The sequence below is a fragment of the Barbus barbus genome, assembly GCF_936440315.1.
Source record: "Barbus barbus genome assembly, chromosome: 35".
In the NCBI taxonomy this organism is placed as follows: Eukaryota; Metazoa; Chordata; class Actinopteri; order Cypriniformes; family Cyprinidae; genus Barbus; species Barbus barbus.
The window spans coordinates 16,977,327-17,001,520 of record NC_136763.1 but is presented as its reverse complement, the minus strand read 5'-3'; the positions used below and the strand labels follow the sequence as shown (position 1 = coordinate 17,001,520).

Below are 24,194 nucleotides of genomic sequence, written 5' to 3'. Positions count from 1 at the left end.
ACTGGGTTTTTTAACAGAGGGCGCCACACTTGTTCAGAGAACAGGACCATCGTTGCTCTCGCTGCTCTTTTACCTCAGAATAAGGACTTGTTGTGCTGGTAGGAATGCCATTTACTTTACGACTTAATGTTCGTAGTATGTATTATCTGTTTGTGCATCTGTATCGTGTTTGCCAGTTTATGAAGATGCAAACTGGGTGTGCAGAAACCGTTGTAGCAGTCACCTGAAACAATACGCTTTGAGGTGAGGTTTTGAGGTAAAAATTAAACGGCGTGCAGCCTCTTACGAAGTTAAAGCAAGGAAACTGATGAAACTGTGATGTTGCTCAAGTTTTAACGACCTGACAACTACAATTCCGCTAAAGAATCGTTCATGTGAGTCGGTTCTCCTTGATGAAGCGAGTCGGAGCTGTTGTCGAGTCAGTCAACATATCACTGGACCAACTGAGAACCGTCTTCGCACGTGCCTGATTTCTAATAAACTGAGAACTGTTTGGCAATCAAGAATTATAAGAAAAGTAAGAAACTTTCATAGCCAAGACATTATTAACGTTAGACGATTTCCTTAAACGTCAGAAACCGCACGATAACGTTATGACGCAAAGGAATCACTGAATCGCTTTTTTCGAACCGTTTGAAAGAACCGATTGGCAGTTCATATAGAAGTGCTTTGATGGCTTAATGTTGCGATAAGTAAATGGTTTTTATGGCAACATTTTGAACAGTGAACACAACCAAAGCTAACCAAGAAAAAAAAAAGATAGAAAAATAAAATACTAAGATAAACATAAGAATATTAATATAAAAAAACAAATGTACAGATATGTATATATGTGTATGTGTATATCAGCACCTTAATGCAAATAACATAAATGTTGTGAATTGTAAATCAACCAACTAAAAAAGATTGAGAGACTGAAGGCTTTTGCGTAATGTACAGTAATTTTGCTTTGTCATTTCTGGTTAATTTTAAATAATCAAGGTAAGTGACCTATTTCTGTTTTAAAATAAGTAGGTTTTGTGTGTGTGTGTGTGTGTGTGTGTGTGTGTGTGTGTGTGATGCACATTTATATTTGTGAATAAAGAATTTAGTAATGCAAGTATATGTGCCATATTGAAAATTCTACATAATTATTATAGAAAAAAAATCACACTAGAAATAAATATAAATTAAAAAAATGCAAAATCTCAGCAAGACAATTAATTTAAAGCATGAAGTAAATGCACTGTCTAATTTGTGGTGAAGTCACGCAGGTTTGGCATGTGCCAGAATGTGCGGGAGAACTGCTTGCACTCTTGTGCCGAATGAGCTCAGTCATGCGGCTCGCTATCGGGACAGGACAGGACAACCACACAGGCCCCGATGGAAGGACGGAGACACTGACAAATACCGGCCATCATACAACAAGAGTCCTCAGTCCTTCAGCCCTGTACTGCTGTCCAACAGACACTTCAACAAGGCATGTCAAAACATATATGCACAACATTTGTCCCTGAAGAACAGCTGTTTAATGAAGCGCTTTCCATAGGATGCCCCAGTAGATGAGTGTGTGTTGGCAGTGATGCGCTGGGGTCTCGTCCCGGCGTGGTTCAGAGAGAATGACCCCAGTAAGATGCAGTACAACACCTCTAACTGTCGCAGTGAGACCCTGCTTGAAAAGAAGTCTTACAAGGTACATAAGGCACCCTCATTCAGTCCACATGAGCAGTGAAATCTCATTGTTCAGCTCAACATAATAAGGTGCATCCCAAATTGCGTACGTATGCACTATTCTATGGCATTTTGTAGTATAGTGTGAGTAGTGCATTCACACTGAACATTCTTAAAAGAAAAAGTGCACTTTAAATACCTGGATAATGCACTTAAATAACCGAAAAAATTAAGTGTGGAATGTTGGATACTTCATGCACTCAATGGTCACAGCTTTAATTACGTCGCAAAGGGGAAGGGGCTATCAGACTCTGATTATTAATGACAAAATAACCATATATAATTCATACACTACATGGTTGAGTACATAGTGTATAAGCGCACAGTGTATAGTGCGTCATTTGGGACGCAGTTATAGAGTGCAACAGGAAGAAAAATTCTCATTCATTTTTGGTTCCATAGAGAATTTGATTTTTAACAATAACTTATTAAACCACCGAAGACAGACCTTATAGTATATATTTAATTGATGCCTTCAACCTGCATTATTTAATTAATAAATTTTTTTAATAATGATGTTTAATAGCAGAATTACTGGCGAAAAACTAAATTACCCATGATCCTGCAGAGAGAAAAAAGGAAAATGTTTTAGCAACCAATCACTCCGATGAAGCAATGTTTCCCTATGCTTTTAAATTACTTAAATGTTTGTAATTAAATGGTTATTTTTCCAATAAACATTATGGCCTGGTTTCACAGACAGGGCTTAGACTAACCAGGATTAGGCCGTAGTTCATTTAGCACATTTAAGTATTTTTTTTCTAAATGTGCCTTGGAAAAAAACATTACTGGTGTACATCTTGAGACAAAACAAAGGCACTGATATATTTTTTTAGATCAGTCAGTGCAAGTTTCTTTCAGTTGAAATAGCTCAGACTTACATTTTAGTCTGGGACTAGGCGTAAGCCTTGTCTGTGAAACCGGGGCTATATATATTTAAATAATATATACAGAAAATTTAATCAGAAAAAAAAAAACTTACTGAAAAAAGTGTACAGGTACTGTGGCACTTGATTATGTATTAAACACCAAATATCTTCTAATATTCTGTGGACAAACATATGACTTGTTGCTGAAAACTTATTGTACAGGATCCTCTTCTGAAAGGACAGCGCTGTGTCATTCTAGCCGATGGCTTCTATGAATGGAGGCGAACGGAGAAAGAGAAACAGCCTTTTTTCATTTACTTCCCTCAAAGCCAAGGAGGTCAAGTGCCTAGTCAACAAAATACACAGAAAACAAAAAGTGACCAAAGTTTGGACCAAGGAGAGGTTAGCCAAAGTCTGACAGTCGTAAGAAGTAAATTTGTAAACGTATGCTGGTCTTACTCGCCTGTTTATTCCTCCACTTGTCTGCAGAGTGATCAGGACGACAGTGATTGGTCAGGGTGGCGTCTGCTGACAATAGCAGGGCTCTTTGACTCCTGGACTCCTCCTTGTGGTGGAGAGACATTGTATACTTACACTGTTATTACTGTAGACTCCTCTCCAAATCTTCAAAGCATCCATGACAGGTTGAGTGCATAAATATGATTCATGGAGTTTTCACAGAGTCATGCAACATTTGTGATGGGGTCAAATGAACCCATTAATGTGTTGTGTAACAGGATGCCGGCTGTGCTGGACGGAGAGGATGAGGTAAGACGGTGGTTGGACTTTGGAGAAGTAAAGTCACTGGAAGCAATGAAATTACTGCAGCCAAAGGCCTCCTTAACCTTTCACCCCGTCTCCTCATTGGTCAACAATTCCCGCAACAACTCCCCAGAGTGTCTGCAGCCTGTAGACCCCACATTTAAGAAGGTGAACATTTGGTCATTCATTTATCATTCATTATTCATTTATCCTCTATTATTAAATTTAAAAAACTAAAAATATTAGGGCTTGAAATGACTGTTTTTCTATTTGAATATATTTTAAAATGCAATTCATTTCTGTGATGGCAAAGCTGAATTTTCCGCAGCCTTTACTCTTCTTGATTCTTTGATGAATAGTCATTTGAAAACAATAGCATTTATTTGCAATAGAAATATTTTTTAACATTATAAATTACTTTACTGTTGCTTTTGATAAATTTAATGCATCCTTGCTGAAATTAATTTTGTTTTACCAAAAAAATAATAATAATACCCAAACATTTGAATGGAAATGTGCTAATATTTTTATGATGGATTTTCATAGTGTAGGATTTATGTTCTGGGTCTAGGACAAGAGTAAATTAAATGTATACATTACAGACATTTGAAAAGATCATAAAGATCGCAAACCATTATTAAAATTTTTGACCTATGAATGTGAACTTCTTGATTAGTTGAAATACTAACCTCCCGCCTTCTACTCTGTCTAGACCGTTCAACCTACAGCCAGCAGTAAAATGATGATGAGCTGGCTGAAAACTGCCTCGCCCACTAAGAGGAAGAATCCTGATGAAGACACTTCAGCTAAAGCACCTGAAGAAAATCCTGCAGCAGAGAAGCAAACCAAGCCGGCAGGGCCTCTCCAGCAGTGGCTGCTAGGATCGGGTTTCAGCAAGAAACCAAGAATTTGAAAACAGAATCACAATGTTTTTCAGATTGACCAAAAGATTGAAAATGCACCTTGACATGCCTAAAAATGTTTTTTTAAAGTAGTAGTTCACCCAAAAATGGAAAAAATAGCTGAAAACGTATTCACCTCAGGCCATCCAAGATGTCGTTGATGTTTCTTCTTCAAAACAGATTTGGCGAAATTTAGCATAACATCACTTGCTTATCAGTGGATCCTGTGCAAGTGAATGGGTGCCGTCAGAATGAGTGTTTGAACACCCAATAAAAACCAGATTCATAAGAAATGAATTAAGACATTTTAACTTCAAACCATCACTTCCAGCCATAATCCGTAATAAGACTTCCTCCAGGTAAAAAATCCCCACTTGTCCCCACTGATTTAGACCAGATGACTTTTACCAGAGAAAGCAATATTATTGATAGAGGACTTTTATTTTATCCAGCAGCAATGGTTTAAAAACGTTACAAAATTTTTTAAAACATCTTGATGGATTTTGTTCATTACAAACATGCAGCTTTTCACTTCAGAAGACTTTAATTGATGGAGACGTGTGGATTACGGTGATGTTTTTATCTCCTGTTTGAACTCTCATTCTGACGGCACCCATTCACTGCAGAGCATCCATTGATAAGCAAGTAATGTAATACTAAATTTTTCAAAATCTGTTTTTTTCAATGAAGAACAAACTCATCTGCATCTTGGACGGCCTGAGGAGGAGTACAGTTTCAAGAATTTCTCCTTTAAGACAGTTGACAGCTAATTTGCCAAGTAGTCAGTGTGTATGGTCCTTTTTTTATGAAAATAAACGTTTATGTAACTTATAATAGTAGATTTGTAGACATTTCATTCGTTCAAGTAGTTCCACTTCTTAATAACAATGTACACAAAATACAGTTTTATTCAACAACTTAATTTTATTTCCATTACTTTGAAATACATTTATCTTGAACAATGCATATGCTGTGCATTAAATGTCATCAACAATTCAGTTTTCCCCAATGTTGTCTAGTTGTGTTTATTTGAATATAATGCAACACAGATAATAATAATTACTATAATAATGAACAAACAGACAGGAAAAGATCCGAGTGATACTGAGCACTTAAATTCTCTACCATCCTGAGCTACTGGTAGAGTCTGGGCAAGATATGAAAGAAAGAAAAAACAAAAACGACAAGAGACCATCTACGCCACTACTTGTTCATGGCAGACTCGCGGTGATTCGGTCATGCTGACATGAGGACTGATGATAAAAAAAAAAAAAACATAGAAATTCTAATTGTCATAGTATGAACAGTAGATCATTTAGATGTAATATCTAAATTTCCCATTGCATGGTTTGCTATTCATATTTTCCTGTTCCATTTTGAGGACAGTGATTGGGCATACACTGGATTAATTGACTGCAGTTCTCAGATGTAAAAGCGGGGGCAGTGGTAGACCTCCAGTGCTTCGGGACTTCACAAACTGAGGAGCGTTTTCAGGTTCACGACTTTAAGATGCAAATGTAGCATGCTTTACGCCAGGCCGCCATTTTTTTTCAAGCACAATGATGAAGCAGTTGAACATGGCCGGTAGTTATGGTATCAACGCACGGCTCTGATACACCCCCCATCTTTCAGCATTCACGTCAAACGTGTTCCAATTGCACTGCGGGACTGGATCATAAAAAAGTCTCAAGAGCCATTCAAGTGTTGTGAAGAGTTTCAGTAGGACTTTTTACGTGGGCGAGGCGTCGGTTCTGCAGAACCGGTGCGAGGTGCGTGTACGAAAACGGGTGTCAGATGGAGCCTCTTGAGCATATGTGGGTGTGTGTTTGTGTCTAAGGCTGTGAATGAGAACTGTGTAGGATACTGAATGAGAGGAAGTCTGCTTGTCTACAAAGGCCAGTGATTATATCGAGTAAAGGAGAGGGAAGGAGAACGGGGGTGAAAAATAACGCAAGAGAGAGAGGGAGTGAGGCAGAGACAAGGCCAGAGGGGCTGAGGGTGAAACGTTGCGCCCCCTGGAGGTCCTCAGCAGCTACAAGTCTCTGCTGATGGCTTGGCTCTATCGTTCCGGTCTAGTTTAATTGGCTCAGGGAACTCATTGTATAACTCCACTTCGGTTTCCTACAAAATATAAAAATGGGTACAGATAAGTCAAAAGCATACTTTAGTTTTGACACAAACACTAAGCATATACATACAGCCAAATACACAGCCTTTTAAAGTATACTCCATTTGACAGAAACATAGGCACTCGACGTGTGAACAAGAAAGTTTCATCCTTGTCTCTGATTCTGAATTGTGAGATATCAACTCAGAATTCCCATGAAAAAAACTCTGAATTCTTGCAATTTTGTGAAAAAAAAAAATTTTCAATTATCTTTTCTATTTTTATTCCATGTGGAGGGGTGGGGGGGGGGGGGTGGGGGGGGGGGGATTGTTGCGAAATGTAAAAACTCAAAATTCAGAGGAAAAAAGAATTGTAAGACAAGTTGCGTAACCTCAGAATTCAGACAGAAAAAAAGTCACAATTACAAGATAGGAACTCTGAAAAAATATTTACAATTACATTTTTTATTCCATGGCAGAAACTATATACTGTATATATATATATATATATATATATCACTATTAAAAATCGTACTTGTTGTACCTGTTTAAACTTGTATCTCTTAACTCGTTACACAATGTTTTGATGTTACCATCTACAGTAGTTTGTTGTTTGATTTCTTTTCGACTAAGAAACAATGGGCCTTAGCAATGTTGCCACCTTGTGGACAAACTAATTAATGCAAAAAACCAAGGCGCATGTGTGCTGAGCGTACATCTTATGCGCAATTAGAAAATTCTTGACTGTGCGCATACTATGCTAATGATGAAATTTGCATCAAGTTTTCTTTTTCGTAAGCATACTTTGGGCTTCATCACTTTTCACACCCAACGCAACACGTATTTCAACAAACATACCTGTTTGAGTGCATTACGCGCGATGGTCTGGAAAGCCTGCTCTACATTGATGGCCTCCTTTGCACTGGTCTCAAAATACGGGATGTTGTTCTTACTCTGACACCAAGCCTGTGCCCGCTTAGTTGTTACCTGAGGGCGAAAATGTATGAAAGAAGCAAAATGTGAAATTCACAGAGACTGTGATTAAGGCCATAGGTGCATGATTATATTCAACATGAGAAAAAGTGCGTTTGCAAAAGCCTCCACCATGACACTAGGCGATATGGCTCAGGTCCTTCAATGTACACAATCATTTCAAAGTTTAGGGCAGTAAGAATGAATTAAATGTTTTTTTTTTTCAAATAAATGTTGTTCTTCTGAACTTTCATTAAAGAATCCGCGCATAACAGTTTCCACGAAAAGATGAGGACCAAATCAGCATATTAGAATTATTTCTGAAGCATCATGTGACACTGAAGACTGGAGGAATGGCTGCTGAAAATACAGCTTTGCAATCACTGGAATAAATTATCTTTTGAAAAAATACTTCATTTATAATACCTGTAATAATGGCACTGTGCATCTTCTATATATGTTATTATTTAAAAGCTGCTTGTGATGGGCTTTGGTTCATCACTTTCTCATCACCACCTGCATTTGATGGTTATCAGTGTATTTCAAAGGTACAAAACAGATTTCAGTACTTCAATAGGTTGTTATATTAACATTATATCAGTTAATGAAATTACGGTATTTAAATGTAAATTTAAGTTAAATCCATAAAACCTAAAATGTTATTACCGTATTTTTTAATGGTAGAATTCCGGCAAGCTGCCAGTTTTTTTACGTAAATTTTACGGATTTTTTTTTTACAGTGTAAAACTGGTAAATTACCATTAAGAGATCATGCGTGAACAGGATCTTTTAAAAAATATAGGTAAATTCTTTCAGGCAATTTATCTTTCTGGTGTGAGAAGTTGTAACATTACCATTACATTACAGTGGTCTGTGTGAATGCAGAATGAGATTACTGGTATGAACACAAGTTCAGAACATGCTGAAATAAGACGTCTACTTTGGGCCAATCATAACATTCTGACGTAGATGACACATAGTTCGGTTTGAAGTTGTCTAATATGATGTCTAAAGCAGCTGCATGAATGTGAACGTTTGACACAAAAATGAAAGCATAAACAAAAACACGGACTGCGTATATCCCTCCATGTTCACAAACACAACACAGAGACGCAGCCGTCAAGAGGCATTTTGAAACTGATGTGTGAATGGTGCTTTACCGGTAAAAAGACAGAACGCAGTAGCCTGTGTGAACAGTGCATTTTTGTATTCACTAGTAAAATCATTCTGGTAATTTTATGGCAATTTACTGGTCTTACTGTGTGATGGGACTTATGACTTAAAAACACCTTTTAGACGATGAGCATGTTTTAATTTATTTTATTTTCTAAATTGTCAGGGTGATACAACGGTTTTGATATAATAATGAAGAAAAATCATTAAAAAAAAAAACTGTTAAAAGAAAACATTAAGTAGCTTGTCATAATCTTTTATTTTTATTTACATTACAGAAAAATTACAAAGCGGCTTTAATTCTTAAAAATATTTTGAAAACATTTATCTATCATAGGTCAATCTCAATGTACCCTTACGAGAGAAATCATTGCACCCACCTGCCTATTCTCCAGATCGATTTTGTTGCCCAGCACCACAAAGGGGAAGTTCTCTGGGTCACGCGGGCTGGCCTGGATGAGAAACTCATCCCTCCAGCTGTCCAGTGTCTTAAAGGTGTTTGGGGCAGTGACGTCGAACACCAGCACACAGCAGTCAGCACCGCGGTAGAAAGCCACACCCAGAGACTGGAACCGCTCTTGACCTGCTGTGTCCCATATCTGAATGAAACAACACAGAACACTCACATAAACCTTCTTTCATATAGGAACATTCTGTCAGGCTGCATTATAAATCTGTCTGTTTGTAAATATGTTTTATACAGAATGCCAGTGGCATTATTATTTTTGTGTTCCTCGGTAGACCTAAAAAGTCATACATGCTTGAAACATCATTAGGGTGAGAAATGATAACAGCAATCACAAATAAAGCCTACTCTCAGTCTATAAAATGAAAAATGTAAAGCTAGTTAATATAATGAGATGACACGCATTGGTATGGGGAAAAGAAAAAATGCTTCAGATGCTTTCATTTTTTATTTCAAAGCATCACATGCTTTTAGAAAAATAACCTGTCATCTCTACCTGCATTGTGACAAGTCGGTCATCAACCATCACTTCTTTTGTCAGGAAATCTGCTCCTATAGTAGCTTTGTACTGATTACTGAACTTCTTATTCACATACTGGTTCATCAGAGATGTCTTCCCAACCCTGTTGAGACAAAACAATGTTTAAACCAGCACCTGAGAGGAAAAAAAAACCTGGAGAACCAACGCATCTATTTGTGACTGTGCAGAACTATGAGTCATACCAAATAAAATGCTCTACAAACATTAATAATGCAGGCCATAACAAAATTTACATTCCCTTTATGAAAAACTACTTTCTTGAGAATTTATATCCCACCCACAAACTTTCCCATCTGGAAAGCTCATAAGAGATCATGAGGAAATGAAAGGCTTTTAGGAGGTTTTGTATTTGGGTGGTTGACATGACAACATTTATATGCCCAGTGTGTCGTGAATCATCTAAACATAAGTTTATACTGTCAGTCAAACAGTGCACTGGTATAGTATAATAGGGTGTAACTGAATGTTTTTATAGCAGTGTATTTATAGCGCATGTTCAAACATTTCTATACACAATTTTGAGCTGAACACCTAAATGCACATGTGGCATATCTCTGTGGGACACGGTTCATTTAGCACTCAATGGCGATGGATCACAGTCCTCTCTTCAATTAAAAATGCAGTTAGTGCAATTTGATTTATCTTATAATCAAAAAGTTTAAATAAAAAAAAAATAATAAAAATAAATAAATTATATATATAAAAAAAAATTATATATATAAAAAAAAAAAAAAAAAAAAAAAAAAAAAATTATATATATATATATATATATATATATATATATATATATATATATATATATATATATATATATATATATATATATATATATATAATTATTTTTTTTTTTTTTGGAAAGCTTTCACGTTAAATAGTTTTCCTGATCAAATAAATCCAGCCTTATTGAGTATAAGAGACTTGAAATATCTTACCCTAACTATTTTACATTACAATAAAATTTTGTGAAAGTACATCTTTATTTTTGTTTCATATAAACATCCAAAAATGGAGTAAGTAACGTTTGTTCTGATTTAGCGAGCAATTTGTTAGATTCAAACGGAGTAAAAATAACCGACTCGTATGTTTGTGAATCAGACTACACAGATCGTTCTGTATGTTTGTCTGCACCAAAATCAACACAGAAAGATGTTTTACTTGTTTACTTTTATTATTAATGTTTTGCTGTACCCTTTAAGCACAAAACTTCACAACTCAAATTTACAAGCCCTTTTTTCATGCTGCTTTATATTTAGTAGCGTCACTGCCGAATATAGCACTGCAAGAAGTGTTCATATAGAGTTCAAATCTATAATCTGGTAACACTGTACTGCTGTTGAACAGAATGCTCTAAAATTTCACACTTAAAGGCATACTTCACCCAAAAATTATAATTCTGTCTTCATTTACTCAGCCACTGACTTCCATATTATGGAAGAAATAAGAAATAAAAAAAAAATAGAAGAAATAAACTCATACAGGGATTGGAATACATACATTGGAACAACTTGAGGGTGAGTAAATAATGACAATTTTCATTTTTGGGTGAGCAATGCCTTTAAAAGCTAAATGAAAGTGGAAGTAGCCCTGACTTTATCACAAGGGCACTGAATGTAGAAACTCACCCAGAGTCTCCAAGAATGATCACCTTCAGAAGAACTTTCTTTCTTGATGTCATAGTGTCACAGCTGGGGAGGAGAAAGCACAGAGCATGAAGCCAAGATTTCAACAGCACAACTCATATGAATAAAAAGGAAGTGAAAGCCAAAACTGGTTGTATGCAAACAGGCCTATTTCATGGACATGCAGACAGGACAGGAACCTTGTAGCATGCAGTAAGCTAACTACTACAGCTAAAAGCACAATCACTCATTTGATTGAATTTACACACCCTCAGTATGCTATAAAAGCCTTTTTTGTTTCAATGACAAAACCCATGATTCTGCTTGCACTCTCAAACAGGTCATGTGCACTCGAACTAACAAAGTCACGAGAAATGCTCTTACACACATGTACTGTTGCCCGCCTACTGTTAAACACACAGACTTCCCTTTTTAAGCAAAGGGCTTGAAAACGCCATTCACTAAACGTTTCTCCATCTTTCAATCAATACAGATCCATGGGCTGAGGTACTGCTGTTTATCCAGGCTGGAGGCTGCAGGCCACATACAAAATCAATTTTAAATGCTAAAAGTACATTTAGGCATCACAATATTATAAAGTGTATATATATATATTTTTCATACACACATTATATAAGTGTATGAAAAATGGAAATGTACATCAAATTTGCTAAAGATGATATTTAACAGGCAATTCTAATACTTATTTTTTAATGATTAAATTATTACTGTTTAAAAAAACGGTTCGATAATGACAGAGGTGATAGATAGATGGATAGAGATATAGAGACAGACAGACAGATAGAGAAAATATCCAATAGCGGCTGATATAAAATCAAAAATCTACCAATATATTCTCCATCCTTAATGGCAGCTACAGAAATATGAAATAAAAGTGGCAAGAATGGTAGACTGTGTGTGGGTTGCACCAACAAGGATTAATCTTAAATCTAGATTAAATCAAGGTTTATCTAATAATTCTGTTGTACCAAACTTTAAACCATGTTTAAAAATAAGCAGGTTCACATTTAAACCATCATTTTGATCCTGGATTTATTGCATATTTAAAATATATTAACTTTAATCCAGTTGCTCCATAACTTTAAACTCAGATTTAAATCTCAATTAAGGATTAACTTTAAATTTACAGGTGAGGAGATTTAAATGCAATAAAGTGCACTTACAGTTACAGTATGTGGCTGATTGAACAAAGGCAGAAACAGTGGGTGTGTCGTCAGGTCTCAGAGAGGCGTTTATAATAAATAAAATTTTAAATTAAAGCGCACTGAGCCCGAAGATTGTGAGGGTCGTGGCAGCCTGTATTAAACTCGCATCTGCCATCGAGTCTGGGATGTGAATCCGTCACTTATCTCGGTGCATCTCGGCGTACGACAAAGAAAGGAAGACAGGATCGCGGCCGCGCCTCTCGTTTCTCACGCCCGCTCCACGTGTGCTGGACGGCGATCAAACGGACGGGGCGCCGCTGTCACGAGCAGAGGTAGTCATTCCATGAATCATGCCAGTTTTTTTCTCTTATCTCGGTTGTTTTGTCATAAGCTATACTCCATTAATTGATACAATAAATATATATTTCCAAGATTATAAAATCCGTATGCACTGCCTCAAAGTTTTATTGCTTGCTTGATCAGCCGTTTGATCAACGGACTTGGTGTTTTATAAAGACGGTGGACCTTTTACAAGTTTATTTCCTTTATCGACAAAAGCAACTTATGTCAGAGACAGAGGATGAGGAATTTCGCTGATTAATTACATGACGAATCCATCATGGCGGAGAAAATTGATCATAGATGGAGGTTTTAATCGCAGGTTAGAATTCTAATCCCCGATTTGTTAATCTCAGTTTAAAATTAAGTGGTGCAATACAACTCAATTTAAAATAAATCTCAGATCAACAAATCCTTGATTAGCTCTAAACTTTGCTTGATGTAATCCTTGTTGGTGCAACCCACCCACTGTAACTACTAAAATGTATAATATTATACAACAAGGGTTTGGTGTATTGACATACCTTGCAAAATAGTAGTACTACATCATAATTTAAACCATGTCATAGTTTGATAAGGTTTGATGTTTTTAGCAATTATCTCAAAAATGTGAATCGTATCACCTTCAAAGACATCAAAGAGGCTGAGCATATCAAGACCACCTCTAACTCAAGCATTGTGTTTTTACTTGAACTTTCAAGGTCACAAATGTAACAGTTTAAAGACAAACAGTGATATCAAAAAAGCATATTACTACTATAATAAAAATGGTATAGCGATACCAATCTTCTAATGATAAAAGTTAATTTGACTTTCTTGAAATCAGTCTCTAGACTTCTACAACAGCAAACAATAGTTTCAAACTGGCAACAGAATCTGGATGCATACATTTAGATGGGGAAAAAAAACTCTGCTTTTGAGTAAACAGTGAGATATTAACCACCCATCTAGCTGCTATATTAAGAGTCATATTGGGGGGGGGGGGGGGGGGGGGGGCTGTTTCAGTAATAATAAAAAAAAAAAAATCAGCTTTAACATTAAACACTTTGTAAAACCACTGACATACACTGAACAAAATTATAGACACAACACTTTTTTTTTGCCCCCATTTTTCATGAGCTGAACTCAAAAGATCTAAGACTTTTTCTATGTAATCAAAAGGCCTATTTCTCTCAAATATTGTTCACAAATCTGTCTAAATCTGTGTTAGTGAGCACTTCTCCTTTGCCGAGATAATCCATCCACCTCACAGGTGTGGCATATCAAGTTTCTGATTAGACCGCATGATTATTGCACAGGTGTGCCTTGGGCTGGCCACAATAAAAAGCCACTCTAAAATGTGCAGTTTTATCACACAGCACAATGCCACAGATGTCGCAGGTTTTGAGGGACTGCAGGAATGCCCAATCAGAGCTGTTGCCCGTGAATTGAATGTTCATTTCTCTATCATATGCCATCTCCAAAGGTGTTTCAGAGAATTTGGCAGTACATCCAACTGGCCTCACAACTGCAGACCACGTGTAACCACACCAGCCCAGGACCTCCACATCCAGCATCTTCACCTCCAAGATCGTCTGAGACCAGCCACCCAGACAGCTGCTGCAACAATTGGTTTGCATAACCAAAGAATTTCTGCACAAACTGTCAGAAACCATCTCAGGGAAGCTCATCTGCATGCTCGTCGTCCTTATCGGGGTCTCGACCTGACTGCAGTTCGTCGTCGTAACCGGTTTGAGTCGGCCCCATGTTGCAAGGATCTGTACACAATTCCTGGAAGCTGAAAACATCCCAGTTCTTGCATGGCCAGCATACTCACTGGACATGTCACCCATTGAGCATGTTTGGGATGCTCTGGATCGGCGTATACGACAGCGTGTTCCAGTTCCTGCCAATATCCAGCAACTTCACACAGCCATTGAAGAGGAGTGGACCAACATTCCACAGGCCACAATCAACAACCTGATCAACTCTATGTGAAAGAGATGTGTTGCACTGCGTGAGGCACATGGTGGTCACATCAGACTGGTTTTCGGATCACTTAAACATAATTCAACCAGAAACAGCACAAAGGCCTCTGGATCTGGACACGACCTCCTGACTGCTTAACATCTAATTCAATGATTGTTATGTTGTTTTTATGATGAGACAGGGCGTTGAAGTCTCACAGATACATGTCCAACATGACCCCCGGACAGTTCGCCCTTTCGTCCTCCCTGCAATCCAAAGGAAAGCGTTTTTTTTTTCTTGTGCAAAGAACACCCAAACTTTTATTGACTCTCTGCCAACAGATATTCCTTTATTTCCATTTCTATTAAGACAATATACTCAATAGACAATACATACTAACGTTGTATCTTATGTCTTTCATATACTTGGTGTGATTATATAGAAGGTAGCATGTTAATCGATGCATTAACCCATGCAGTATATAGAATTAAGGTATGTACTTTGTGTATGCTAAATACCTGTTGTTTGATTTTGAATGAAAGCTAGTTGCGTCAGCAATAATTCGGTGTGGATGAAAGTTGACTTTTCTCATCATAATGTATCATTAAAACACTTATAGGAATCTGCTAGGACATATTCTTCATTTACGCACGGAAAACTGAGCTGTGCGGGGCGGGGCTCCGCCCTACAGAAACACTTGTGATTGGATCAAACAACAAAAGGGGCAGACTGAAATCAGCCCGTTAAAGAAAAATGGCTTGCATTGAATTACAATCACTAAAAAAAAAAAAAATGTAAACACTAAATATAGTATTAAACTTCAAGCAGCAGAAAATACTAAAAAGCTGCTGGAAAGAAAAACCCTCATCAGGGTTCAGTAAGATCCACAAGTGGACTGAAGAGCTCTTCCACACAAACACCATAACTCAAAGTCACCTACCTGGAACACTTGCTGTCTCTTAAAAGACATTGTAGTATATCACATTATTTCTGTAACAACCATTAAGAAAAGATGTAATTGCCAATAAACTAAAGAAATACATGGAGGGAAACCCCTGAAAATAAACAGGGTATTGAAATTTGTTGAAGTCTTTCTTCTGATCGTCTTACGTTTCAACACTATGGTTGAAACACAGCAGGGTTGAAATGAAGTAATCTCACGTGCACCCTGGCAAGCCCATATTACACATAAAATCACTATAAAGTCTTTAAGCCTCTTTATGGTTCATCTTCATGAAAGTTCGGCTCTGTCTCAAAACCTAACAAGCTGCCTGCATACCAAGGCTGCATATTTGGGCAAAGACATGTGCAGTGATTTTGTTTACTAGGAACATGACTTGGATGCCTAAAATGAATTCTAGCTCACACAATGTTGTATTGCCTACTGTTTTTAAAAACATTATGTAACACAGAACATATTATGCAACACAACATGCTAGATAGGATGCTTCATCATCACCACAGCTTTATCACATAGACCTTAGTCAGGGTAATTTTTGAAAACCAGACTGTGAAGATAGAAGTACAGTGCATTCAATGTAGTGTAGTACTATTGAGTATACTACAACATACCGACTGCTGAGTTGACGAAATGTCTCTCTGAAAAAACTCTGTGGACAAAAAGTCCATAAAACTGTTTTAAAAGTTGTGAGTTGTGAAAATGACATGATCTAGGATCTTTATACAGTGCATGGCATTTTAAAACAGCAAGTCTATTCCTCACAGCCTAGCTTTCATCTGAGTTATTTTCAACATGCTGCTGAACCTGATTAATTCAGTTTAATTTGTTTAATTCAGCAAGCAGAAATTAAAAGAGATGTAACAGCTTTCTGTTTGTCAACCCGCTGTGAAATCTGAGTGGGAAAATCTTTCGACCTCACATGAAATCCCTGGATTTCTACTGAAAATTGTAAAGTTGCTACAGTAAATGTGTCTGAAGCTTTATCTTGTAGTATAAATATATTCTCAGATATACAACTGTACATCTATAATGTCAGCATGACCCTGATGTTCCTATGACATATTAACAGCAACTGCAAAAATAATTAAATGTACAAACTAACCAAAAAAAAAAGGCAAAACTTTCATGCTATAGCATTTACAGTGCGGTGTGGTTATATTTACCATAGTTTGGTTAATTTTCCCTGATGCATTCCAGTCATTTTAATAAGAATACATGTAATTGGGAAATTTCCTATGCAGATTTTGTATGGTTCACCAGGTCCTTGTTTTGACTTGTGTAAAACCATAATGTCTGCAAAGTACATACTATGTACTGCATATACTGTATAGTACGAATAGCATACTATTCTGAACTATTTAGATAGGCAGCTCGCTAGATTTTGAGCCACAGCACACGACAGCAAACTATTTTACGACTCCATATTTAATCTGGAACCCATGACACTCGGTAAAGTCGGATCACATGGTAGAGCACTTTCCTTTAGCATGCATTAGAACAACAGAAAACCTCCAATTTCAACAAATAATCAAGTGCGTACTCAAACTGACATATCATGCGTTATAGTGTTATTGTAAACGGTTGTTTATTTAAAACGGCATATTTCGCAATAGCCCACACCTGTTTCAGTGTGCTGTAAACATACAAGCAGAAAGTGAATGTATTTGATGCGCCTGCTGCTTGTGCAATCATCTGTTTTCAAAATCCATATCTGATCGATTGTTATCTGTTAGAGGAATTAATAAAAATGTATTCTTAAGTAACGTTATATTAGCTCAAGACAACGATCTGTGGAAAAGTAAGGCGTTTTAAATTAAATGCAGATGTATAACGACACAATCCAGAGCGACTGTCAGGCCTGTCAGGGTAACTAGAAACACCTGATTATTCAGGGTCTGAACAGGGATCAGTAAATGACTGATTTTAACCAGAAAGGAAGCTTATACACAGATACACGATTATTAAATCATCCCAATGTCCTTTAACAGCATAACAAATTAGCTCGTTTGCTAACGGCAGTTAAATTAGCTTACATGTCAATTACACCACCTCTTAATAAATCCACGACCAGTCTCTGGATCGAACATGTACAAGCATACATATTGATTTTACAACTCACCTGGTTTATAAAGCAGGAGATTTAGCAAATATCAGTCTGTATTAGTGCTGTGAGCTAAATCGCTACCGTGCCCTTACACAAGCCTGATGTTTATGAAGAAAACAAACAATAACTTCGCAACACTGGATCGCTTAGGCGAGTGTATGAGTGAACTAATCCGGTATCGGGGATACCGATACGGGTGCTGTAACCGTTATTGCCCCCCTGTTAAATGACGGGTCTCTTTTTCTCGTTCTGTTTCGGGATCTGCTTTAACTTCCTCCAAAACAACCCTGTGAAACCCGGTGACGTCATCACGCAGGCCCCAAAAGACACGCCCTAAAAGCGGACCCTCTTCTGAAGACGGGTTCATCACACTTTTAGGGTCACGTTTTTTGTATAGTCGCATACTTTTTTATTGACCACAAAAGTATTGACAAAAAATATGTCCACCATATTAAAAAGCATGCTGTGGTAAATCATAATTATGACATGAAGAAATATTTTTTTTTGTCACAATGACTTTCTATGGCGTAGCTAATTATAACTTAGCATATGAAAAGTTTGACTTAACTGTTACTTAGATGGGGTTTTCTTGTGTGGCTGAAATAGGCTTCTATAACAGCTTAATGTGAAATTATTTTTAAATGATCAGATCATTGTTTGGTCAAAAATAGTGTAATTTTATTACATTTTAAATAGGCTACATGTCACAAATCCCAATAAAATGTGAGAATTTTCCCCAAACAAACTTTAAATGCATGTAATGCTTATTTAATATGTGCGTTATTTAACTTATTTCTGCGCTATTCCCATTTATTGTACACATATAAGCTAAAATACTGTGGTAAAATGTTGTAGTGTAATGTGAAAAATACACCAAATTGAACTGAAAAAAAAATATTAAATGATCTTAGAATGTGGGTCTTATTTAATTGAAACAGCACTAATTGCACGTGAACACAAAATACAAATTTTATTTCACTGCATCACAATTAAATCATATTGTACTGTATACAACATTTTATTGTTTAATTTGATACATTTTATATACATTTACTACTTGTTTTGTCTTTGTGTAATTAGAACCTTTGATGGAATAATAGTTCCCCCTGCTGGACCTATATTATGATGCTTTACTGGATTTTATTTTGAGCATTTAATTCTAAATGAAAAAACAGACTCCAAATCTCAGAACAGGGAGATTAAAGTTTCTAAGAGCAGCCAATTTAAATTTGCTGTCATTTGCCTTTAAACAATAATAATACAAATAATAATAAATGTCCACAATTAAACGGCGATGTAAGATTAGAAAATGTTTTATTTAGAAAATAGTTCAAAGGAGGTGGGAAAATTGGAAGGGAGTTTTGGTTTGCCATTATTTACTGATGATGGGGCAGTATGGAAAAGAGGGCGAAATTTGAGATATATCTATAAACAGCTACAGAAGGCAATTAACACAGTAGAGAATTGAGCAGAGGAATGGGGTTTTAAAGTATCAGTCTCAAAATCTAAATATTTAGTATTTGGTTTTAAAAGGGAAAAACCAGAACAGGGATTAAATATGTATAATACACCCACTGAAAGGGTTAAATCAGTTAAATTCTTGGGAGTTTGGTTTGAAGAGAGAATGACATGGAGGGTATATATAGATCAAATAGTTAATAGATGTGAGAAAGCTATTCATATTTTAAGATGCCTAGTTGGAAGAGACTGGGGTGGGGATAGAAATACATTAATGATGATTTACAGGGGAGTTATCAGATCCAACATTGACTATGGATGTATGGGTCAGCAGCGCCATCTGTTTTAAAGAAATTGGAGGTTATTCAAGCTAAGGCTTTAAGAATTTGTAGTGGGGCAATGAGAACAACACCTATCAATGCACTTTTAGTTGAAATGGAGGAGACTACTTTAGAGTTAAGGAGGACTAAGCTGTCCCTGAACTATTGGTCTAAGCTCCGAAGTCTTAATTGAAAAAATCCGGCCAGGAGTTTATTAGAGGAACACTGGAAGTTTCAGAGAAGGGGTGGAAGGGATAGAAAGGGGAGCATGATTAACTCCGTGGACAAGAGAGCTCAAGCTATGGGCATGAAAGAATACATAATAGGACCAGCAGTGTGTTGGTCTCCAGTCCCACCATGGTTTCTACCAGAGCCTACAGTTGATTTTTCAGTGCTAGCAAGGAAGATAATGGTCATCCTGTAGCCATGGTTTGTGAACAGTTAAAAGGAAATTGGTCAGGCAGTGTGCAGATATATACTGATGGCTCTATAAATCAGCAATGGGGGTAAGTATCCCTCAGTTATGTCTTTTCTACGGAATTAGTAGCAATTATGTGGGCCCTTGGGTGGGTGGAGGGTCAAGGACCTGGAAGAAATGTTTTATGTTCAGATTCCACTGCAGCACTAATGGCAATTAAGAGCAGGAAGAGTGAGGCCAGACCAGATTTAATAGTTGAAATTCTGATTGCACTAAATCGGGTGATAAAGGTGGGAAATATATGTGGGTTCCAGCACATGTAGGGATTCAGGGGAATGAAGAGGCTGATGAGATGGCAAAAAAAGCAAGTGAAGTTGATTTGAAAGTAATGTATGGAAGAGTTGAGTGCAAGAGTATTATACAGCAAAAAATAAAGCAAATATGGCAGAAAGAATGGGAAGAAGGACATAAAGGCAGACATTATTTCTCAATTCAGCCTACATTAATGCACACATCATTCACAAGATTAGGGAGGAGGGATAGTGTGGTAAACACTAGATGAAGACTGGGGCATTGTGCACTGAATTATGGGTTGCAAGCGTCCAGACGGCAGATGTTTGTGGAGAATTAGAAACCGTGAGCATGTAGTAATAGATTGTGAAATTCTTCGTGCTGCAAGAAACCGCGTGTTTTCTGATCTGATGGAAGCTGGAGTCTCATCTTTATCTTTAAAATCGATTCTTGAAGGAATATGACGCAACAAAGGTTTTAATACGTTTTTTACTCCACACTGGTCTTTATTGGAGGATTTGATCTACGAGATGGAGTTCTTCAGATGAACTGAGAAGGGCAGCAATACGCATTTGTAGCGTCTAAGCTGCCGCAAATCACACAAGAAGAAGAAGAAGAGCGCTGTTGTGTCAGTGGAAACGCCCACCAAACGTGGCAGCGCCCTGATGAAGTCCTCGCGTACCATATGGACAGAAGAGAGTTCACAGCCTCCCTTGTGGTAATGCACATTTTATGTATTTTACACGGTCTAAAAGCAAAAGCGTGGGCATCCTTCCTCGTGACATTAACTATGCATATAAATAAATTCACTATAATGTAATATAGTAAGAGTGTTTTCGTGCTAATGTGGCAGTGTACACTCTATCTGAGGCTTTCTTATTTGTTGACTGATATGACGAAATGACGAAAATAAAAGTCTTCATAAAAAAAGTCATATATAAATAAACAATACCCACATCTAGTTTATTATTCTATTATTGTTGTTAGTAGTAGTAGTGTTGTTGTTATTATGTTTTATTGTTTTGCATTGTTTTAGTTTTTTAACTTTTGTAGTTTATAAAGAAATAAAAAAAACAATCTTCTTTCCCCTTGTTTCTCAAATATGAATTAGTTAAACAATTATAATAATAATTATTATTTTTATTTATGATTTCATGATTTCTTTGTCCAGGCAGTTGATTTGTCTCATTTAGTTATTAATTTAAGTTGGTTGTTGTTTTACTTTTATAATGTTTAGAGAAAAATACTCTTCTTTCCCTTTGTTTCTACATCCTAATTATGAATTTGTTGCACTATAGCGCTTCATAATAATAATAATACAGTCAGTGGTACTTCATGTAATTGATAGCTTCAACTTGTTCTGGACCAAAACAGGACCAACTTGTTTTTTTTTTTTTCTTGTTTTTTTTTTTTTGAGTAAAAATAATTCAGTCATGGAGCTTTCACTCTCTAGCATTGGATTGGAAAAAGGATTTTGTTTGCACATCCATGTGTACAGTATTGCATATTGTTAGTCAGAAATGCTCTAAAAACACAGTGGGTGAAAAATGGGGCAATCATAATGAATAATGAATTATATAAAGAGGTCTTCTATACCTCCGCTTCATGTTTTAGTAGCCATATTAAGCATAACAGAAAAGCTGACTCTTCTTCTCCTTAAAGCTCTTTAAAGAGTCATTTGTGGTAAATTGTGGCTTTACTATGTGGTAAAAACGATATATGACATGTGATTAATATGCATTGCACCAGAATTAAAGCATCTTATTATACTGTACTGATATATAATGATGTTTTAAAACGGTATCATTGCTCTTTGTCCCTTAGGCAGGCGGTTGTTCGGGAATGTGTGTAGATCTCACTCTCTTCCCTCTGGACACCATAAAGACAAGGTTACAGAGCCAGCAGGGCTTCTACAAGGCGGGAGGTTTCAGAGGGATCTATGCAGGGGTCCCGTCAGCTGCTATAGGCTCCTTTCCCAATGGTAAGTTTATATATCTTATTGTAAATGTGAAAAATGGCTGCATGTTTTAAAGTGTACTTTAAACTCTGAGGATTATTATAACTGTATGCTACAAAGACTTCTGATGATGATAAATAGCATATTTAATCCAGAATTGCTGGAATCACTAGCTCTCAGAATATGCCTACAAATGTATGAATAATTTGCCTCAAATAAAGTGTTTCTACTTGGTTCCAGCTGCTGCATTCTTTGTCACCTATGAAAGCACCAAATCTTTATTCACTGGCTACAGTGCTACAAACTTGGCCCCCTTCACTCACATGCTGGCCGCTTCACTAGGAGAAATTGTAGGTGTCCTGTTATTCTTCTTCTTTCTTTCCTGTTGTTATGTCCTTTGTATTTATCATCATTTATTTACCCATTGCAACTCAAATGAACAGTATGTCTGTTTCACAGACAAATATGCAGAAAGCTTAGAATGTGGTTTTTGTTGGCTGTTTTTTGCTCTGGGTTAGGAGCCGGACCACAGACGACCCTGTATTTTCCTATCAGCTGGCCAAATAGGATCTTATTGTTGTCTATTGACATAGCTGTTTTTATAGAGAGGAGTCTTGCAGTTTTGTCAAGGGAGATTTTGGAGGTTCCTCAAGGATAGATTTAATTAATGAAAAATTGCAGTAAAGGCATTTATTTGTTGTGTCTCAGGGCCTCCTACTTCTCTAGATCTAGTTTGCTTTATTATTTCAGGACAGTAGTGTATGAAATAGCCTTCATCCCTCAAAAGAACATGAGACTTTCATAAGACGGTTGGTAATTTATTTATTTATTTAATAATAAAAAAAAACATTAAAGTGTACAATGACTCACATTTTGTTTTAAAGAAATAGGCCTAAATACTTTTTATTCAGCAAGTATGCATTAAATTGATGGTGTTCTATTGAACATTCTATTCATCCTGAATCTTGAAAAAAAAACATTATTAAGAAATGTCTTGAGCACTAAATCAGCGTATTAGAATGATTTGTAAAAGATCATGTTGCACTGAAAACTGAAAATTCAGCCCATTTCTGTTTTTACTTGATCCAAAAAATAAGAAATAAATAAGAAATCTTACCAACCACAAACATTTGAATGTTAGTGTACATATGTTTATTCATAAAATAAAAAAATAAAAGTTGTGAGCAAAAACAGCAGTTTCTTTCAAAAACTTGAAATTGTCGAAAAGCTTTTATGGAGGTTTTTTTTTTTTCTTTTAAGAGAATTTACATGCTTTAAAAAAAATTAAATGTCTTTTGGAATCAGTTTGGAATGTGCACTCATTAGATTTCAGTCCTCTCAGCTCTGTTAAACATACTTTATCATATTTAAATCTATTCAGCAGAATTTAGCAGCAGATTTTCCTCAACCTCATTAGAGTAGAAATTCCACACACTACTAATATATTCAATTCATCTCCATACGCAGCTGTAGTTTCCAATTTCAAGTGACAGTAGGCTGTATAACAATAAATGGTGTAATTGGGTTGATCATTTCAGTTTATTACCAATTAAAATAACTGACTGTTATTCCATCTACTTCTTAGTAGTGAAGAAGACACTGGGTGAAAAGTGGCTTTTTGCTTGGAAAATTATTGAGCGCCTATCATTACATACTAATCACAGTCATTAAACAATGTCAAGTGAAAAAAGTAGCTTTCACTAATACCCAAAATATAGTCAAACCAAAAATTATTCAGACACCAGATCATTTTTGTAGTAATAATTTTTTACTAGTGGGTGCAGGACACTATAGTTCATTTATGTAAGCGAGGATAGCAAAATAAAGTAAACTGTGAAATATTACACGCAAAAATTCTTCATACAGTGGACTACCAGTAAAACTGATTCAAATTTGTGACCAACAATTATTCAGACACTTTGACCTGACCATGTTTTGCTTAAGTGTTTTTTTCTTTAATTGCTAATGCAACCTTTTTACACCACAAACTGCATTGCTTCGTTGACCCAAATTGGTATTATCTAATTGTGTAGTTAAATTTAACAGCTGACAGCTATTCAAACTAATTCATTACATATCTTTCTATCAAAGTTTTCTGACATTATCAAGATTA

General features: G+C 36.4%; 3 protein-coding genes across 8 annotated transcripts in view; 2 read left to right on the top strand and 1 right to left on the bottom strand.

The window, feature by feature from the left end:
* Window positions 1-21: 21 nt before the first annotated feature.
* Window positions 22-5,250, top strand: LOC306855063 (abasic site processing protein HMCES-like). 2 transcript variants are annotated; one of them, XM_079393488.1, is made up of 7 exons: window positions 22-98; window positions 1,246-1,459; window positions 1,529-1,672; window positions 2,802-2,981; window positions 3,069-3,223; window positions 3,317-3,509; window positions 4,054-5,250. In XM_079393488.1, exons 2-7 carry the CDS (start codon window positions 1,271-1,273, stop codon window positions 4,252-4,254), a joined length of 1,062 nt encoding a protein of 353 aa, XP_079249614.1. In that variant the 5' UTR covers window positions 22-98; window positions 1,246-1,270; the 3' UTR covers window positions 4,255-5,250. The 2 variants fall into 2 exon arrangements, with proteins under 2 accessions (XP_079249614.1, XP_079249615.1); XM_079393489.1 differs by lacking the exon at window positions 22-98 and adding an exon at window positions 392-517.
* Window positions 5,251-5,711: 461 nt separating this feature from the next.
* Window positions 5,712-17,945, bottom strand: LOC306855064 (ras-related protein rab7). The gene is made up of 6 exons (XM_079393490.1): window positions 17,653-17,945; window positions 11,124-11,186; window positions 9,457-9,583; window positions 8,875-9,093; window positions 7,208-7,336; window positions 5,712-6,364 (listed from the first exon to the last, which is right to left on the bottom strand). Exons 2-6 carry the CDS (start codon window positions 11,174-11,176, stop codon window positions 6,269-6,271), a joined length of 624 nt encoding a protein of 207 aa, XP_079249616.1. The 5' UTR covers window positions 11,177-11,186; window positions 17,653-17,945; the 3' UTR covers window positions 5,712-6,268.
* A 2,813-nt stretch (window positions 17,946-20,758) lies between these two features.
* The window catches only part of LOC306855421 (mitochondrial S-adenosylmethionine carrier protein), a 55,460-nt gene continuing 52,024 nt past the window's right edge, over window positions 20,759-24,194 (top strand). For 4 of the 5 annotated variants that reach the window (XR_013782938.1, XM_079394131.1, XM_079394133.1 and 1 more), the window contains exons 1-3: window positions 20,759-20,842; window positions 21,949-22,105; window positions 22,322-22,431. Coding sequence is in view for 4 of the 5 variants with exons in the window: in XM_079394131.1 (XP_079250257.1) it covers window positions 20,810-20,842; window positions 21,949-22,105; window positions 22,322-22,431 (300 nt within the window). In the remaining variant the exon portion in view is untranslated. The remainder of the gene's footprint in view (window positions 20,843-21,948; window positions 22,106-22,321; window positions 22,432-24,194) is intronic. The other variant, XM_079394134.1, reaches the window with a different exon arrangement.

Bases quoted from the DNA above. Each gene is read 5' to 3' on its own strand.
- LOC306855063 (XM_079393488.1), top strand. From the start codon at position 1,271: ATGTGCGGGAGAACTGCTTGCACTCTTGTGCCGAATGAGCTCAGTCAT. The intron at 1,673-2,801 runs GTACATAAGGCA...CTTATTGTACAG, and splicing joins TTGAAAAGAAGTCTTACAAG to GATCCTCTTCTGAAAGGACA. The intron at 2,982-3,068 runs GTTAGCCAAAGT...ACTTGTCTGCAG, and splicing joins AAAGTTTGGACCAAGGAGAG to AGTGATCAGGACGACAGTGA.
- LOC306855064 (XM_079393490.1), bottom strand. From the start codon at position 11,176: ATGACATCAAGAAAGAAAGTTCTTCTGAAGGTGATCATTCTTGGAGAC. The intron at 9,094-9,456 runs GTAGAGATGACA...TGTTTCATTCAG, and splicing joins ACCGACTTGTCACAATGCAG to ATATGGGACACAGCAGGTCA. The intron at 7,337-8,874 runs GTGGGTGCAATG...TTTCGCCCTCAG, and splicing joins TCGATCTGGAGAATAGGCAG to GTAACAACTAAGCGGGCACA.